Source organism: Aspergillus lentulus, assembly GCF_001445615.1.
Source record: "Aspergillus lentulus DNA, contig: Alt05, strain: IFM 54703, whole genome shotgun sequence".
Classification (NCBI taxonomy): Eukaryota; Fungi; Ascomycota; class Eurotiomycetes; order Eurotiales; family Aspergillaceae; genus Aspergillus; species Aspergillus lentulus.
In genome coordinates this window covers 651,779-670,591 of record NW_028322121.1, presented here as the reverse complement: position 1 = coordinate 670,591, position 18,813 = coordinate 651,779, and the positions used below count along the sequence as shown (strand labels likewise).

Genomic DNA, 18,813 nt, shown 5'->3' with positions numbered 1-18,813 from the left:
TGTATGATTGATCTTAAAAGATGAATCCTCAGCGTGGAGGGGTTTGTTACCAAAGGTAGTAAGGTAGTAAGGTACCGTTCTGGATGTACTTTTGTACTCGGTGTGAATGGTCACCTTGTCCTCTTGCTGCTTTTTTCAACGATGAAGACCTTGAGATTCATAAAAAAAGACATATGTGCAGATTCTGATGTAGATAGAGTTCGAATTGCACATCCATAATTTTAGTTTATAACATGATTTGAGGTCGAGATCGAGATTGAAATGAAAGAGAAGTGGAATTGTAACTGTGTAAATCCAATACATCCATCCCACCCACCTAGCGATCGTTGCATATTTTTTTGGGGCTTATCATATCCGTGTAGACTTATTTTACACTTTTTTTGCCCTTTCCCTCCTCCGATCTCCCTCACCCCCCATCCCCTGTCCTTCTCTCTTTTTTTATTTATTTTTATAATACCTCGTCTCCTTTTTATCGCCCCCTTCCTTGTTTCCTCCTCCTCTTCTTTCCCCCTCTCTCTCTTCACCATGTCCCAGTCAACTCCCTCTCAATCCACGCAAACTCCAGATGCCGCCGCCACCCAAGTCGCCGGACACCCCTCCTCCCATCCCTCCCGCACCACCGAACTCTCCGGTCTTAAAGTAAGACTGCGCGCCGCTCTGCGCCAGTTCCCCGACTTCCCCTCTCCTGGCATTCTCTTCGAGGATATCCTTCCTATCTTCGCCGATCCGACCCTGCACGAAGCCCTCCTCCGTTGCCTCGAACTGTACATCCTCGAAACACACGGTAACCAGAAGCCCGATGTTATCGTTGGACTGGAGGCTAGAGGCTTCCTTTTCGGCCCCAGCTTGGCCTTGAGACTTGGCGCTAGCTTTGTCCCTGTTCGCAAGAAGGGCAAGCTGCCCGGTCCTTGTGAGACTCAAGGCTACGAGAAGGAGTACGGCCAGGACTTTTTCCAGATGCAAGCCGACGCCATCAAGCCTGGCCAGAAGGTTATCGTTGTTGATGACATTATCGCAACCGGTGAGTTTGATTTGTTTCAGGAAAATAATCTCCAACATTCATTGACGTGGTTACAGGCGGCTCTGCCTACGCTGCCGGAGAGCTGATCAGGAAAATGGGCGGAGAGCTCATGGGATTCATCTTTATCCTGGAATTGGAGTTCCTCAATGGACGGGATAAGCTCCCTGCCCCGGTGTACACTCTTCTCTCCGGCCAGGAGAGTAAATATCAGTGATTGTCTGTCTGACAATCGGGCATGATTGGATCAAAATGCCTTTTATTTAATGATATCGCATTCAACTTCCTTTGTCGCTAATGTACTAAAATGAACATTCACAAACAAAACAAATGATTGTCGAAAAAGTTGGTCCGCTTTTGAACTCGACCGTCTCGGAAGGGGTCGACACTAATGGAGATGACGGGTTGTCGACTGGTGTGAAAAATCTCCGAAATACAGCAGCCACCTGCGTCGGGTGGGGCTTGACCCTACGATGCAGTACAGTACCATCCGCAAATCAAATGCTTGCCGGTCGAATTTTATGTGTTTTGAGTCCCTACAAATGAGCCGATTCTGCTCCGCCATGGTATTGCAGAAGTTTTGCTGAGGCTCGAGCACAAGTGCTTGGCTTCTATGCAGTTCCTGCGTCGTCTGAGAGGGCGGAGAGTTTTCGTGCCTGGATCTACAGCTACGGGTCGGCTTTGAAAGAATTGCAATGTTGATACACCTGATAGACATATATCTTGCTATATACCTCTGAATCAATGCATCTGCTCGTTTAGATTGCAACTTATACCTGGTATCGTAACCCTGTAGACTCATGCAGGCCAACCTCAAGATCCGAAACTAATTCAACGGTATCGATTTCCTCATAACCTCGTCTGCCCAGTGCTTCGGGAAACCGATCGACTCGGCCTCCCGAATCGCCCGATTCATGCGCGGGATGTACTCATCCCTGGGGAAACCCAGCCGCACCCGCTCCTCATCCACATACACCAGCACCGTCGTGACCTGCGGCCCGGACTCGGCCACCGCAGTCGCACCCATCCTCAACACGCGCTGCTCCTCATCCAGCCACCGCGTCACTGTCGCCGGCAAATACCACTTGTTATATTCCCCACACCCCTGCTCTCTCGGCCGAACCTCAACAGGTACCTTCTCTCCAAGTCTCGACGGCTCCGCCGCATGATCCACACCTTCATACCCATCCAGCAAGAACTCATCCTCCGGATCCATCTCATACAATATCCCGAACACGGCATCTTCGTCGCCAGCTACGGGAACCTCGTCCCCGTCGCTCAACTGGCGTCCGATCCGCAGTCCCTCCGGCGGCAATACGTTCGCGTATCCGGCCTGACAAATCATCCACCGCCAGTGGTCCAGCCGGGCGATGGCAACCGGTTTGGAGGAGAGGTCAGGGTTGTGTCTGCAGCGGAGGCGCATCTGTGTGAAGGAAAGGTTGGAGCCGTATGCGAAATAGAGGGGTCGGAGAGCCGGGGGAGGAGGTGTCTCGGGTACTGTCACTGTTGTGGTGATGGTCTCGTCTTTTAGGAGTGTGGTGTCGACCGCGGCGGTCTCGGTGGGAGGTTGAACCTGCATGGTGGGATTTTCTAATAAAAGTACCTCTCTAGATGACGGTGATAGTGTATGTCTTAGTTTGACTAGATGACAGATGAATTGAGTCGAGGAGAATGAGGAGTCAACTTTCGATACGCCGAGGGCCAGAGATTATAAACTGAGTGGATCTGGGGTTGCGTCATTCGCCAATCAGAATGCAATTTGATTGTCGAATTCTAGTACCTGATTAACTAATCGACGCCTTATCTTCCTATCGGATCGGAGAGGGATGTGGGTCCGTTGATAAGGTACGGAGTACAAGGAACATTGTACATTGTTGCCACAACTAATCGGCTGTTCCTCCTCGGTCCATACGATAGGCTCGATCTGGACAATGATTTTGTTAGTGCTACCACTCGAGTGGTACACTGACACTAAGGATAACAGCCGAATATGTTATGTATCTTGGAGTTGCTCCTTGACTTCACTGGCTTATTTGGACTGATATCATGTGTTGCCAACATCAATTCGTCGCGATCGATACCCTTCTGCTTGCGGACGCCATATCTCGAAGACCTGTCCGATTCGTCCTATGGGCCCTACAACCGTTTACTGTTATGCGTCGCAACCGATAGCATTTGGCTTACGGTAGCAAAATTTCTCAGGGACTATTCAAGTCCCCCTGTATATGGAGTGTGCCTGTCAATGCACTTTGTCCCCTTGCCTATTGGAGTCTAAATAGTTCGATATCGTAAAAATTACTCAAGACCCACTGACGTATAGGGGTAGAAGCCGAAAAGGGATCCAACTTCCCAAGAGGACCGAGGACGTAGGCCGGGGTTCTGATGAAGTTCGGAAATGGTTCTAACGTCGTGAAGATGATCGGTTGTCGGTGGTGTCGTATATCTTTGTTGTATTGGCGGACGTCTATGCACATCTTTCAAACTATGTACAGATTATTGATCGGTATGCCCTGAGAGCGAACCGAATAGCGTCGCTTTATGCCGACACCTGTCGCTCGTCGCAGCAACTCGTACGTTTCCTCGCCGCCGCCAACCATTACCATGCTTATAGGATGGCGACGGGGAAGCCCTCCTGCGGTCATTTGCGGCTCATCTAATAACGGCCGGATAAGAAATGGTTCTGCGCGAATAGCGGCCAGACCTGCAGAGGCGGGAGGTTTAGACGTTGAAGCCTCCGCGAAGGCCGTCTCACCGTAATCGATCACAATGACAAGCTTGAGCGCATGTCGGGAAGGTGGGTAAGCGGCGATGTTGCGCAGTTTTTGAGAGAAGCTGCACCCGCCTCGTTTGATGACCAGGATTTGATGACTTTGAGCAATCTCCCGTAAGATCCGATGGTCACATATCTCATCGGCAAAGTATATTGTGGACCACGACAGGCGACTTTTAGACAGCTCCCCCGAGATGGAAACAATAGAGGCGTCCTCCACTTCTGGGACGGGAGCCGAGCCTGCGCCGCTAGATACGGCAGCTGGCAGGATCAACCGTACAATAGACGACTTTCTCGAGGGGGATTGGGTCGTCGACTCTGGATTCTCGTCCCGCAAAAGTGCAGACACTGTGTCCATTAGGGATGAGAACACGTTCTTCACTCCGGAGGTCGAAGGGTCGACGCTCCCGATCTTGTCGTCGACGGATACGTTTTCTTGGATGATATGGTTTTCACTATGCTCCGCAGCACCTCGTTCGCGATTACCATTCGAATCATTTCCTCGACGGAGAAGCTCTGGCATTACGTCAATGACGATGTCAATCATGGCAGAGTCGCGCATCCGAGTGAAATTGGGATCAGTGGGATCGAGGACGTCAAAGGTGATTTCTCGTGAGAGGTATACCTTCTCATCTTTGCCCAAAGGCACATTGTTAATCACCTGCACACGGAAATTATCCTGGCTCGCCTTCCCAGTCGCGTCGAGCGCCGGCACATCCTGAACCATGCTCAATCGAAGGCCTCCGATGTTCTTGATGAAAATGCCATCCCGAACCCGCTCAATTGACCCGGGACCCATGACCATACCCGGAATGGCTGGGAAAGAGATGTCTAGTGTGGGTCGAGAGGTCATTGGTGAGCTTGTTGCATTGAACGGCACCAATTCAGGGGGAAGAGTCCACGGGTAAAACGTGTAGTTGGTCGGCGACGATAGATCGGACACTGTCACACTAGGATGGTCATGTGCATATTCTAGAATAGGCCCTTCGGTCGGGCCTCTGTTCGGCATTAGGTGCAAACGAGCCAAAGTTGCAGCATGGAAAACGTCAGGACGCGCCGCCGTTGAGGATAGACCGAATGTCGGTGGCTCAGGTGCCAACTGGCAAACCGGCAGGTTGACCAGCTCTTCATGCTGTGCCTGCTCCCTATGCTGATGAGTTCTGGCACTGGTACTTGTAGGTATAATGAGCGGATGACCCTCAGTTGAAAAGACAAAGGGCCGATCCATGTTATTCAAAGGATGGTCGGGGTGATATAGGAGAAACAGATATTTGGCAGTCTCTCCCAGAAAAAAACTTTCCATTCGATCATTCAACTCTCCGTTGCGGACGTCCTGAAGACCGGCCCAGCCGCACTTCGCCCAACACCGGCGTTTGAGATCTCGGAGTACCATCTCGCCAACATAGAGATACCATGGGTCCTTGGTGGCCAGGTATATGTAGTATGTGGACTCAATGAACTCCGGACGGCCACCGTACCAAGCAAGCTCACCCTCAATGTTCCCTGTGGCAACGTTCCATCTTTCAGGAAGGCCAGAGAATCGGGTCCAGACTGCTGCCGTCAAAAGATGTATGGCTATGGCCTCGTCCAGCTCCCCTGCTATCGAAAGAAGACCTGGATAGAAGGCACTCAGGCTATCGATCCAGAATGCCCGTGTTGCGCCGGTAAAAATATCGCCTTGAATCACATGCGGATGTTGATAACCCTCCCCTCGATATAGATGCCGTTTGATAGCCGCATGAGACTCTTCCCACACGCGCAGGAACGCTTCCGCTGAGTGCTCATATTCACTCAACGGCGGGAAGTACCCATCCAGGGCCTGCCAGGAACTTCGGGGATCATGCGAGGAGCGTTGTCCCGACGAGAGCAGGACGTACGATTTGAAAGCATATTCAAAAAAGCTGTCAATGCCAGCGCCAATCTATAGTCATCAGTATCAATGAGGATTCAGCCTAAACAGGTCTCAGAGGTAAACCTACCCCTGTGTAAGAATGAACCCAACGACCTGATTCTGCATCTATTCCCGAACCAATCAATCCAATGTCACTTCTTCGCATCCAAACAGCCCAAAATGCTCTTTTCGCAAGTTCTTCGTATCGACCATCTCCGGTGAGCCTGCTCAGAACCGTGAACTCCAGAACTAGGCTGCCTGCACCCGCACTGCAAGTTTCCGTGGTTTCTGAAGGAGCGCGCTGACGGTCTTCTCGACAGACCTCACGATCAGAACCGTGGCATGGTTTATCTGCATTCAATGGCGAATTCGCATAGAACGGGCGCCGTTGAACGCCGTGCCGCAGATTCACCCGAGGGTATGGAAGACCAGTGTCCGTATAGAAGGCAGGTAGAAGGCGATTTGCCAGATCAGCAGCGAGCCGGAGGAGCTGACCATCATAAACAAATCCATTTGTCCACTTGATGCCATGACCGTTTTTTGGAAATGCTGATTTGTTCCACGCCTTGGCGAAGCTGGCTTCCGGTTCTGGAGGAGTATACCTGGTGATTGGAAGGTCACCAACGGCGAAGAGATGAGCACTGAGCAAACCACCTATACCAGGATCCAATGTCAGATATAAGAGCCGTTTCATAACCATTGACGAACGGAAGCATCGTACCTAGCCCTCGAATAACAGTCTCAAAGACTTGTACTTTGCTGTCAAGATCGAATCCCCTTGCCCGTTCACCCTGACCAGCAGGGCCATCCGAGCCGTCCCCGTATAGCTTAACAAAATCCCTCACTCCGTCTTGAAAGTGGTTCCAAGCTCTCTCGCCTTCATCCGGACTAGATGATAATATCGCTAACGAGGACAGGCTGTCAATCAGGGTAAGGGAGTAATTTCCCAGGACGTCGTTGAGCTCAGCATTCGAGGGGTTATCACGATCGCGAACAAGCGGACGACAGGATAAAGGACGCAGCTCGTCTTCCGGAAACGCGTACTTCATATAATTCTCGAATCCATGGTAGAACATGTGCTCGGTCTCTTTCCTGGATCGAGCTCATTGATTTTTGATCAGCGTGGCGCTCATTGCAAGGTGAAGTGACAACAAGACTAGCAGACGGAAATACCTGAGTTCATTTATCTGAGAAGTCCTCATACCCTGAGCCGTGGCGAGCCATAGCGACAGGAGTGAGACCCAAATCATGCATGCTGATCGAAGGCCGAACATCTGTAAGCTCCAACATCCCGAGCGCATTACCGCAGAAGCGAACCAGCCGCAGATGACATGGGAACTTGAATTTCTCTTCTCGTCAGATAAGTCAGAGATCTCGGAGGTACTACCGGATTATCGAGGGCCCCTCGAGACTTGAAGTAATGTTGTTTCGTGGCAAGAATAATGTCGCACGTGAGATTTAAATCGCATCCCGCGCCAACTTTAAAGCTGGTGGTTGGCTAAGACAGATTACTGAAGGCCAGATATGCCGTTTCCATATAGGACAGCAGCGCAAGCACTGTCTATAATTTACTTTTAATTTATCTGATCTGTAGCACAAGCTGAACATTCGTAAAGGATCCGAGGACTGGTCGAAATGATTTTCAATTTTTTTATGCCGACTGTGACTGAGCAGCTGGATGGAATGTCCGCTATAAACCAAATATACTGATGCAATGACTAGAAGTCTCAACTTGGGATATCTCCAGTAACAAAATGCGCTATGCCAAAAAATTTTCAAAACAGAGGAGTAAACAGCACGCCATGGGCGAGTTAAGTCGGACGCGATGCCTTACTGATGCACTGGATCTTCCGTATCATGTCGGGCAGCGAAACGCCGTGGTTGAGCTTGAATAACGTAATCGACACCATCATCGGATGTGTAACTAGGAGGTCTAGGAACTGAAGGTTTCCTGTTCGACCTCCTTTGCGTGCCGTTGACGGCTGCGGGTGGAAGTTCATCGTCCTCTACACGCCGCCAATAGAGGAGATCAGGGTTAATTCTCTGAGAACGTGTTAATGGCCAGGACAATGCGAAGGAGATGGGTTAGACACTCACCACACTACTTCTCCATAGACCATATGCTGGAGGGGGAGTCGTGACCTTTTCTCGTACGGCGTCGTCGACCAAAGCTTCCTCATCTCCCGCAAGCGTGACCTGAATGGGGCGATCTGGCTGAGCATATCCCATTGGGCCTACTCTACTGGGTATCCGATTCCTCGCAACCGTAGACCTTGGGTCCTGCAGGATCTCCATAGCGAAGCGAATCAAAGTATGGCAGAAGATGATGGAGAGAATCAAGATCATGAAGATCAACAGAATATGAATTTCTTGACCGAGGTGTGTCGCAGTGTGTATTGCAAGGTCTAGGCATTGTGTTAGCACCAATTGTGCTGAAAGAGCAAGAGTGAACCGGGAACAATCTTACAGAAAGCGATAATAGCGAGCAGGAAGACCGTGGCTGGGATCAATGTATATAGCCGCCTCCTTATACTCCTGTCTCTGAGGGTTGGCATGCACGATCTTTTCTGCTGACTAGAGCGATCAGCTTCTCTGCGCGACCCCTCAAATTGGGTTTCTCTGGTCGAGCGAGCGTCGGACGGCCATTCACCGTTCGAATCCGAACTGTCAGCAGGCCGTGGTAGGTTGACTGGAATATGCGGCACAGGTGGTGTATCTGGAGAGACAGTGGCATTTAAGCCCGAATCACCTGCCGCTGTAGATTCACCCGGAGCATGAGGTTCATGGCGTCCAGCGCCATATTCAAGGCCTTGAATCTCGTTTTGAAGATGTGAGACTGTTGGATTGCTGCCGTTTTGGCCGAATGTTGAATTGAGCGATGAATGTGAAGACTTAGTCTGCTGTGTTGTTGATACTCGAGGCGGTTCCATTTCGTTAAAACCAATCAGGCGGATGAAGCATCGGGGGCGATTGAAAGGTCAAGAACGAAAGAATAGCTGATCGATTTTAAATCTCGAGTCCCTTGTTATGTATACCAAGCTTCTTGAACAAATAGTCGACTCGGTTTTTGATGGTATGCATCCCCTAACCGACTTCCGCATCCGTTGCGCACCCCGTAAACAGAAGTGAAGCGGGCTTGGACTGCGACGAAAACCGCCGAGCTGATCACGCTTTGTATGCAAAACCGGCAATCAGATATCGAAGAGGTTTGTGTTGAGTATAATGAGCGTATTACCAATGTTATACAACTATAGACAAAGGAAAGACGTAGCGATTGGGAGCACCGGGAGGGGCAACATAAAGTATGGATCCAGATCTTTCGCTCCAAGCCAAGATACCAAAAGTCGCAGTACTTAGAGAAACAATTTATTGAGTTGTAAGGGTTAAGTGAATTGGTATATCTCGAACTGGGAAAAGATTTGAGGAGAAAGAGGAGCACCTGGCCGCTCAGCGGTGTCCGGAAGCTGGTGGATTATAATAACGTATGGACTAAAAACAAAGATGTCAAGGTAAATTGAGAGAGTAGGTTGAAAGAAACAGAGGCGCCAACAGGAAGAGTCTCAGGAAAAAAGAAACACAGAAGCACAGAAGCCCAAGGGCCAAGGATCCTGGAAGAGCACATCCAGCCTGGCCCTGCAGATGTTCGTCCGAGTAGGTAAAGTAGCAGCCATTAATAGCGGAGGGGCCCAGACTAGTTGGACTAGAATACAGACAACCCCTGATAGACCCACCTGTCTACGTATGACCGGATCATGACCTTAATCAATGATTATCATGGATCTATTCTGGGATGATGATGATAGCAGTTGTCCTTGGATGGTCTAAATGGCGTCTGTTCTCTGGATATTCTCTCAGCCCACTCCTTATAATTCTGAGCATACTGAGACCGAAAAGACCGAGAAATGTGCTAGATATAGATAGATAGGGGGTGTAGCTTCACCTGTCTCTAAAACACTGGCACGAGGCACCAGATGTTTCAGAACAGCTCTTAAAGCCTCAATAATCTCCAGCACTACTGGCCAATGGTCATCGAGCCACTTATTACCATTCATTATAAATAAGCTCAGTAATCATGCAGACGGAAACTACTCTGTAGCTTGTTCTGCTATTGAGTAGATATCCAGCTTTCAAAAGAGTAGAATACACTGCAATCAACAAATGTGTAGTATCCTCAGCGTTGCTTGCGTGAGGCTCATGCTAACTAGCTGCACAAATTGTGTATACATGGTCCAGACTATCAGATTAGATTGATATGCTTTCGACGGTGGCAGACATCATGCGAACAAACATACCAGTTCTTGCTCTCAAAAGCCAGCTATGACTTACGAATGTCCTGCCCTTTGATGTCTTACAGCTCCTTGCCAAGCCTTCTAAGCCTTGACTCAACCCGTCTCTGAGAGTATAAAAAGGATGAACGTGGATTGAATATCTTTCCGTAGATTGCGCGACCAATAAGCAGAAGAGCTTGCCATATCGCCGAAGAGAGTAGCACTTCATGCGGTCACGAGGGTAGAATTTCAGGAAAGACGTTTCGAAACTTGACATCACCAGGAGTGGATGACATTCGCCTCATGACGCTAAGGAGCAAATCATGCGCGTAGTCCAGCATGCAAGAAATATAGGATATCTTTTAATTCTAGCAGAGGGTCATTTTTATTTCCCGAGCTCACCAAGCATGAGCGTCCGGTCTGACGATCCAGATACAACTGCGCGACAGGGTTAGCCACTGGCGAAGACATGAAACAGATTCGGTGTGACTCACTTATGGGCTCATTATTCGGCGAGAAGCGCACGTCGTTGACGGTGCCTTTGTGTCCAGGAAGCTTATATAGAAGTTTCCCAGTCCTGAAGTCCCAGACCACAACACTTCGATCGCCGCTACCAGCTGCAATCTTTTCACCCTTTGGATCCCAGCTTGCCCTGATCAGGTTCTTCTCCAGCCCCATCGGGGCACCGTCGTATGTTCTGATGTGTCGATTTGTGGGAGCGAAGGGCCGAATATCCCAAGTGCGCACCGTTGAGTCATGGGAGTTGGAGAGCAGGGTCTGCGAGTCCGGCGAAATCTGTAGGGACGTGATGGTGTCCGTATGGCCAGCCATGGAGTACACAACAGACTTCTTTCGCAAGTCCCAGACCTGAATTGTATTATCAATGCCTCCACTGTAGATTTCGTTTCCTGCTTCCGACAGAGCTACTGCGGTGATGGGAAGCTCTGTTTCGAGGTATTCAATAGCATGCTTTTGTCGTGGGTCCCAAATCCCTATGCAACCGTCGTCGCTCGCGCTAACCAGGAGCTCCTGGCCTCGTTTGCTGATGTCAAGACAATTTATGATCTCCTCGTGCCCAACGTGGCGTCGTATTCTCTGCCCAGTTTCCAAGTCCCAGCTTGCTAGTGTCATATCAGCCGATGCGGAGAAAATCGCCCGTGAATCTCGCGACCATTGTAAATCCAGGATCGCCCCTCGATGGCCGGTCAGAACTCCATAATTCTCGCATTGCCCATATGTGTTCCAAAGTACTGTCGTTGGTAGAAGAAGCGTCAGTCGTGCTTAGTAGAATGCTGAGCTTCGGTTGCGACTCACATATAGACCGATCCATCGAGCCAGAAGCGATGTGCTGTGCTGTGGGGTCAAATCGCACGGTGAAGACCTCGCCAGAATGACCTGCGAATGCGGTATTAATGCAAAATCTAAGCCGTTCTAGCCTTCTGCCTCACCTGTCAGCTCCATAATGGGGGCGTCAAGCCCGCTGGTGCGAGGAATCTGCCATAGTGATCAATAAAAGAGCTCTTCAACGTTGCTGAGGAGCAGTCCAGGGGCCACATACTGCTTGCACAAGAGTTCCATTTTGAGATGAAGATTTCACAACAGCCGTCCCAGCATTGATATCCCCGTCGGATTTCTTTCGTTTGACGACAAGTTGATTTGAGGAGCCAAAGGCTGCTTGTGCTGGTCTTTTCTCTCCCGACATCACTGCGACAGGACGCGTTGACTGGATATTGTGAGAAACCTAAGCTGATAGAGAAAACAACAAGATGGGAACAAGGAAAAAACAACAGGTCGATCGGCAATTGGAAATGGATATATTCAAGAACAGTCTACGGTCATTGAGCAGTTTGTCTTTTACGCAAGTTCCCACAAGCGCCCTGAGTATATTAGACGCGTTAGCCGCTAACCCGCGGACCCATAGTACAACTCCGCCTGCATGCTCTATTGATCCACCGACTCCAGCGGGGGGTGTAGATTATCCACATTCGACAACTGTCTCAAACTGAATCATAGGACCTTCAGACTGTCGAGGAACAGATCATTCTATCGGATCTGAGAACCTTTGGATGCAAAGCTAGACATGTCGTCCTCCACGAAGGTGTCCCGGATTGGTGAAGAGTGAGTCTGATTGTTTTGTGTCGCGCATCCGAATGTTGAGTACCTTGGCTAACCAACCCAACGTAGGCTCTGGAAGTCAGTAAGCTGAGCGCCTCTACCTACCCTGGAAACTCTTTTTTTGCAGCCTGGAAAATTTGTTGGAGAGAAGTGCGTCAACTGATGCTGCCAATCTTAGGACGAGAGTTGACAAGGTTAATGCGGAGCTGGTTACCTTGACGTATGGAACAATTGTCGCGCAATTATGTCAGGACTACGACAGCAACTATCAAGAGGTCAACAAACAGCTGGACAAGATGGGCTATAATATCGGTATGCGACTGATTGAAGATTTCCTGGCGAAGTCTGGTATGGGCCGATGCGCCAACTTCCGAGAGACGGCAGATATGATCTCGAAGGTATGAGATGGTCATCTCTGCATGAGATTTGCATGAACATAAATAGCGACGTGGTCACTGACGATTTTTGCGGGAATAGGTTGGGTTCAAGATCTTCCTGAATATCACTCCTACAGTCACGAACTGGACGAGCGATAACAATCAGTTTTCTCTCATTTTCGACGAAAATCCTCTGGCGGACTTTGTGGAGCTCCCGGACGATGGAAGAGCCCAAGATGAATTGTGGTTCTCCAATATTTTGTGCGGTGTTTTAAGAGGCGCACTCGAAATGGTAAGACGCAGCCAGGAGGCGGGCATATGCATGAATGTTAGCTCTTCTAGCAGCTGGGTTTCTGACGTCCCTCTTAGGTTCAAATGCAAATCGAGGCCCACTTTGTCAGCGATGTTTTAAGAGGTGATGATACCACGGAGATGCGAGTATCGTTGGTCCGATACATCGAGGATGAGATGCCGCCGGATGAGGAGTGATTTGAAGTCGAGCATTCGAATGGGGCACTTTTAGACTATCAGGGCGTCTGGTGTTCTGGATTTATGCAACCGAATCATTTCATGCACATGCAATTACGATTATGGAAAAATAACCACTTGTTCTTCGGGGCTGGTCGAAACTCAGCCGGCGCTTCCAATACGAGAGATATGCTTCACGCTACCGAAATCGCGATTCAAAGTTGAATTCAACTAAACAACATTTCCGTCCCGGCAAACTTGACAATGCTTAACCGTATAAATCTGTCGGCGGTTTGAGAGAGCACAGATGCAGCCATCTAGCACATCAACCTATTGATGTATGCTGGGGATTATTGGAAAAATTCTACCAGACGCTTTGACTCACTTCCTAGCGAAGTAGAATCCCAGGCAGCTACTAGCTACATTGGCAAAAGTCACAATGATGATCCCCGATGTAGAATCACCATTCCTGGAAGATGCGTATATACTAGTCTAGGGAGACCGCGCTTCGCTTATGACCCTGGCCTGACATTAGGATGACGTCCTTATTTGGCACGATTAGTGCCTTCCTGGCAGCTCTCTCAGACAGCTCTCGTCTAACCACCGGTCTTCTCTGTGTTGTTTGCGTTCTCCTCAAACTTCATAGTTTGGACACAATCAGTCTCCCCGTAACAAGCAATAGAAGGTCTCGCTGATGAAAGCTGTGCCCGATTCGATGGCTTTGTATGCAGACAGTGGTCGACTATTGGGTATGGATGCCAGTCTCAGTGCCTCTTGGAGCTTTGTTATCGCCTCCTCTTCGGCCTTGGTTTGTGCTTCAACAGCTGCGTGCCATTTCTTCGATTTGATTCTTGGAGGCGTAAGTTTCCCTTTATGTAAAAGGCGGATGAGGGACTGCATAGGCAATGTATACAATCTGGGTTGACATTGCTAGGGGGCTGCATCAGTGACCTGACAGCGACTGACAAAAAACCATTGGTTAAAACATGATACGTTAGAGAGGTACGATCATGCACAGAATTCAGGAAAGTTTCAGAAACACTGGTGTAGGCCCAGATACACCTTAGGTACCTGAAATAAAACAGTTGATAACCCTTAATTTTCTATTTTTATTTTTATTTTTATTTTGATTTTGATTTTTTTTCCCTTTTTTAATTTCTAATTTCTGGTTGATAACATCATATCGGTCTGCTTTAGGAAGATAACCACTAACTGGGGCTAGGTTTCTTTCTAGATGATCGCCATTGTCAACCTTAATAGTTAGCTGAAAAGCCTGAAATATGAACACAGTCAATACACGGCGGGAAATGGAACCATCCACGGATGCAGATTCTGTGGAGATTCAAAACGAATGATGAATTAGAAATTGGCAAACCACTCTGGGGACATCCACGACTATGCTTGTACTACCACATGAACTGATCGGGCAAAGATATGATTGAGGAGCGGTTTCCTGTGGTATGATCATCGTGACTGGGGAAAAGCACCTGTCATCTGATGACTTCTACTATGTAGATACCTCACAGGAGTTCGGAAGAGACAGAGGATTGCCATAAGGCAGACTGGACATCTTGACGTCCGAAGTAAGTAGTGAAACTTTAGCTGTACATGTCTAATTCGATATGATAGCCATAAAGTATCCATCTCATAGTCTGCTAGATAGCTCCTCTGCCTAGTGGTACCCTATGTGCCTGCGGGTATTACTGACAGTTCCTAAGGTAGCCACCGGTAATGTATTCTCAATACATCACTTGTTTCTTGCAGCAGGCTTCCGGACTGCTATATGTAGTTGCATGCCAGGATAACGACTTCTCTGTAATAAAAATAGAGATTCCATCTGTATCCTGTTATTCCTCTATTCCGATTCCACCAGCTTATTTTCTAAATCGTGGGGAAATCGCTCACTGTTATGCTTCCATTACAATATATAATACCTTAACTGTTGCATATTCGGAACAATGATTTTGCGAGAATCATCCGCGCGATACATCCAGATATTGCAACCTGCCACTTTCCTCTCTTTTCTTTACCTGGTTCTTCCCTCATCAAATTTATTGATGAGTCTCATTTGAGATTCGATCTCAATGATCTCAAAAACTTAGATCTCTGTTATTTCTTGTTGTCATCCATCAAGTGCTTATCGCCTTAGGTTTTTTTTTTTTTTACCATTCTCGCTTTGTAAAGTATCAACGGAGTCCCGTTTCTTCGCCTCTCTGGGTTGCATGCTCAGAAATACGCGAGAAGGCAGCATCTCCCAGCCCTCCCGCCGAGTTCCGCCCAAGTTAATCCGCGCCGAACAAGCGATTTACGCCCAGCCGACGTGCCACTGAAGGGTAAGGGAAAGCCCAGCACCACCTCCAGGAACCGCGCTGGATATCCACGTCCTCCCACCCACCAGATCACCTCAGATCCACCGCTTCACACCTTGTCCTAACCTTCGCCTCTTTTCCCCCCTCCTCCTCTCTCTCCAACCGTTTCCTCGTAAGATCGGCCGGATTTGCCGAATCCACTGTCATCTCTTTCTTCCAGAGCTCGTCGAGGTATTTCCGTCTTGAATTCTTTCCTTCCGTTCTCTTTTTCTCCCCAGGTGGTGCCCGTTGGGGCATGATTTGACCTGCCTCCCCTAAAGCGCCGCACCCGTCCTCTCCTCCATCATCTTGCGCCTCTCGCCCCTTCGTGTCGCTCATCGAAACCCCGTTTAATCTTATCGCGCACTTTCCCCTCTGGCTGTTCTATTACACTCTCTCCTCGCTTCTGTCCCAACCTTACCCAAGGTCAATAGATTCCTCAAGAAATCCTACGTACTGTGCCATACTGGTCTCTTTCCCCGATTGCGCTTGAAAAGCATCGATCCTTACAATATTGTCCCCCATTCGCGTCTGCTCCCGAGACAAACACGCTTGCTTTCCTTGTCCCAGTGGGTAGTCATTGTGGTTCTCAATCTGCACTCGCATGAGCGCGGAGTCTGACTTGCATCGGTAGATTTGTGGACGTTGTCTGGAGTTGGTTCGGGCATATCGACTTTGGTTCTCGATCTTGTATTCGTGCTTGATTTGGGAAAAGGGAATCACCAGAGCCTTTGTTTGCTGAGTTCGAAGCGCCGGCCACTTCGCCTTCTCCACCTGTCTCCAGTACCCTATACCACCAGTCCGCACGCGCGCCTTGTCTTCGATCTGTGGTGAGATATCTCGCCTCGAGACTGTGGATGCGCACTGAAACAGAATCTCACCGACGGCTTTCATAAGGGACCAACAGCAAGCGAGGGTGGCCAAACTCCTCGCAGTGCCACCATGAATCAGATGAATGTGACGGGGATGAACCCTGGGGCTGGGGGCCCGGTTGGTGGTGTTCCCATGATGAATAACGGTTCCACGGCTCCTCGTAACGATGGAAATGTGAACAACATACCTGAGACGATGATCAACAACCTCAACACCTACATCTACGACTATTTTCTGAAACGTGGCTATCATGAATGTGCCAGGGCTCTCGTGAAAGACGAGTCGATCAAATTGAACACTGAACCCCCCACAAAAACAAGTCCGGGTCACCGTCGTGAAGACATGAATGGCGTCGAAGGCGATGCAATGATGACCGATAGCAAGGACGGTGACAAGATTAAGATTCCTGATGACCTTCCTCGACCTAATCTCGCGAGCGAAAGCCAACAATCCTCTTTTCTCTTGGATTGGTTCAGTCTGTTCTGGGATTTCTTCTGGGCTCAGCGCAAGAAAGGCAACAGCAACGATGTGAGACAGTATCTTCAACACACTCAGGTAATTTCTCCACTTCTCCTGCTGCGGACGGAATGGGTTCTAATTGGTATTCGGGTAGAATATGATGCGGCTAAGAGAGCAGCAACACAACCAATTGTTACGGCAACAACCGGTGATGCCCGGACAGATGGGTCCGCTCAATATGCGCCGCAACGGCATGGTCCCTGCAAACCTTCAGAAGACCGTATTGCAGAATAACACCGGTGGCCTGTACGTATTCTCTTCAGCGCCCAGCTGTCTTGCGCGAGAATTCTGTACTGACTGAAGATATAACAGTTCGCAGCAGCAAATCGCACAGCTTCAGAAAAACCAGCAGATGCACATGATGCAGCAGATGCAAAGAGAGCATTCTGACATGGACATGAACGGACACCGCCCGCAATCTCCCTCGTCTGCGGAAAATGCGCCTTCACCCTCGAAGCGGCCACGCCTCGAGAACGGTCCTATGAACGGACAACAGTTGGCGCCCAATGGACGGGGTCAAGGACAAGGCATGCCGGGTCAGCCGAACTCGCAAGCGCTGTTGATGCAAAACGGGCTCAACCCACGGGCGATGAATCCGGCCCAGTTTGCGGGTTTCCAGCAACCAGGGCCTGCTGCTCAGCAAAAATCCATCCAGGTATATGCTCAGAACTTAGCCCTTCATCACTCACGCTCAGCACTGAATAACCAGGGCATTCCGAATGGCTTAATGAACCCCGGTGTCATGCCGAACCAGACGGATCTGGTGCCTATGCCAGACGGCCAGGGTATGTATCCGATGAACGGCGACTACTACGGCGCGAATGGTCAGATGGCCCAGGTACGGGCTGGGATGCAGACACCTGGCGGTCAGCACGGTAACCATGCTCTCCAGGACTATCAAATGCAGTTGATGCTGCTTGAACAGCAGAATAAGCGGCGTCTGATGATGGCTCGTCAAGAGCAGGACAGCATGTCTCGTGCTGATGGCCAGCCTCCAATGCCTGGGCAGCAAGGCTTGCCTCCAGGCACTTCTCCCCAAGGCAGTAGGGCGGGCACTTCACCGAACCCCAACGATCAGATGAAACGAGGTACGCCGAAGATGCCTCAGACTGGTCTCCCAGGCTCCCCAAGCGCCGCAGACGCCATGGGTCAGAACCGTGGATCGCCAGCTGCGATGAATTTCAACGGCGGCCAGATGCCTCCTGACATGGCTGGCGGCCAGTTCTTCATGAAAGGCATGCCGGATGCCATGGGCGGTCCGAACGGTATGCGTCCGCCGAGCTCTAATCCGGCTTTCAGCGCACCTCAAATGGGCCAACCCATTCCGGCTGGAGCAGTCAACCGGGTTCCGAGTGGCAATTGGCAGCAGCAACAGGGCCAGCCCATGGCACCACAACAATCTCCGGCCCAGCAACCTCAATCTACTGGGACCCCTCAGACTCAGAACTCAATGCCTCCTCCGCAGGCTCCGCCAGCTGGTGCCAACACTGGTCGGACATCTCCGCAAACCCAGAATGCTGCTCCTCCGACACCTCAGCAGACGAGTAAACCGGCACCGAAGAAGAAAGAGCCCAAGGACACTGCGCGGAAGGTATGTTTTTACATCACAATCTTCAGTAAATCTACTGTGGTTGTTTTATTTTATTGAACGCGATTCTAGCGAACCACGAAGAAGCAACCCGCTGCCGCTGCCGCCGCCGCGAACACGGCTGCTACACCCTCCTCCGAAGCCGAACATCCTCCAACCACACCTACTCCGTCGACGCCGATCACTCCCCAGCATCCTAGCTCCTTTAACAAGGCTGGGCCGAATCCGACGACGAGTGCTCCTCAGCAGCCAACGTCGGCGCCAGCACCTCAGCCTATTGTGCAACAACCACCCCCGGATCAGACCCAGCAGTCTTTCAATGACCTCAGCATCCCTGATGTATGATATCCCTCAACTCCTTCGTGCAGTTCCCGTTGAGCGATGGTTACTAATACAGATAACAGGCGTCTGCGTTCAATCTTGATTTCAGCGCTCTAGAGAATCCCGATATCCTTGAGAACTTCGACTTCGACACCTTCCTCAACACCGATGCGGATACTGCTGGATTCGGATTTGACCCCAACATCTCCTATCCAACCGATGGTGTTGAGACCGGCGCCGGAGATGGCTTATAAATG

The 18,813-nt window shown here is 49.9% G+C and overlaps 6 protein-coding genes across 6 annotated transcripts; 3 read left to right on the top strand and 3 right to left on the bottom strand.

The window, feature by feature from the left end:
- Nucleotides 1-525: 525 nt before the first annotated feature.
- ALT_2918 (adenine phosphoribosyltransferase APT1) lies at nt 526-1,235 on the top strand (the record flags this gene model as incomplete). The annotated part of the gene is made up of 2 exons (XM_089599454.1): nt 526-1,021; nt 1,078-1,235. The coding sequence occupies 2 exons, from the start codon at nt 526-528 to the stop codon at nt 1,233-1,235; spliced, it is 654 nt and encodes a 217-aa protein (XP_089456197.1).
- Nucleotides 1,236-1,844: 609 nt separating this feature from the next.
- ALT_2917 (gamma-glutamylcyclotransferase family protein) lies at nt 1,845-2,597 on the bottom strand (the record flags this gene model as incomplete). Its single annotated transcript, XM_033564011.2, has 1 exon — nt 1,845-2,597. One exon carries the CDS (start codon nt 2,595-2,597, stop codon nt 1,845-1,847), a length of 753 nt encoding a protein of 250 aa, XP_033419902.2.
- An 898-nt stretch (nt 2,598-3,495) lies between these two features.
- ALT_2916 (glycoside hydrolase family 47 protein) lies at nt 3,496-8,609 on the bottom strand (the record flags this gene model as incomplete). The annotated part of the gene is made up of 6 exons (XM_033564010.2): nt 3,496-5,709; nt 5,768-6,333; nt 6,401-6,771; nt 7,514-7,722; nt 7,777-8,084; nt 8,147-8,609. 6 exons carry the CDS (start codon nt 8,607-8,609, stop codon nt 3,496-3,498), a joined length of 4,131 nt encoding a protein of 1,376 aa, XP_033419901.2.
- Nucleotides 8,610-10,332: 1,723 nt separating this feature from the next.
- ALT_2915 (WD40 repeat domain-containing protein) lies at nt 10,333-11,649 on the bottom strand (the record flags this gene model as incomplete). Its single annotated transcript, XM_033564008.2, has 5 exons — nt 10,333-10,385; nt 10,442-11,197; nt 11,262-11,342; nt 11,396-11,441; nt 11,506-11,649. The coding sequence occupies 5 exons, from the start codon at nt 11,647-11,649 to the stop codon at nt 10,333-10,335; spliced, it is 1,080 nt and encodes a 359-aa protein (XP_033419899.1).
- Nucleotides 11,650-12,027: 378 nt separating this feature from the next.
- On the top strand, nt 12,028-12,928 carry ALT_2914 (TRAPP complex core subunit BET3; the record flags this gene model as incomplete). Its single annotated transcript, XM_033564007.2, has 5 exons — nt 12,028-12,065; nt 12,132-12,140; nt 12,241-12,460; nt 12,540-12,731; nt 12,809-12,928. 5 exons carry the CDS (start codon nt 12,028-12,030, stop codon nt 12,926-12,928), a joined length of 579 nt encoding a protein of 192 aa, XP_033419898.1.
- Nucleotides 12,929-16,197: 3,269 nt separating this feature from the next.
- On the top strand, nt 16,198-18,810 carry somA (putative cAMP-dependent protein kinase pathway protein (Som1); the record flags this gene model as incomplete). The annotated part of the gene is made up of 6 exons (XM_089599453.1): nt 16,198-16,683; nt 16,742-16,893; nt 16,960-17,302; nt 17,357-18,238; nt 18,308-18,574; nt 18,640-18,810. 6 exons carry the CDS (start codon nt 16,198-16,200, stop codon nt 18,808-18,810), a joined length of 2,301 nt encoding a protein of 766 aa, XP_089456196.1.
- Between the last annotated feature and the right edge of the window lie 3 nt (nt 18,811-18,813).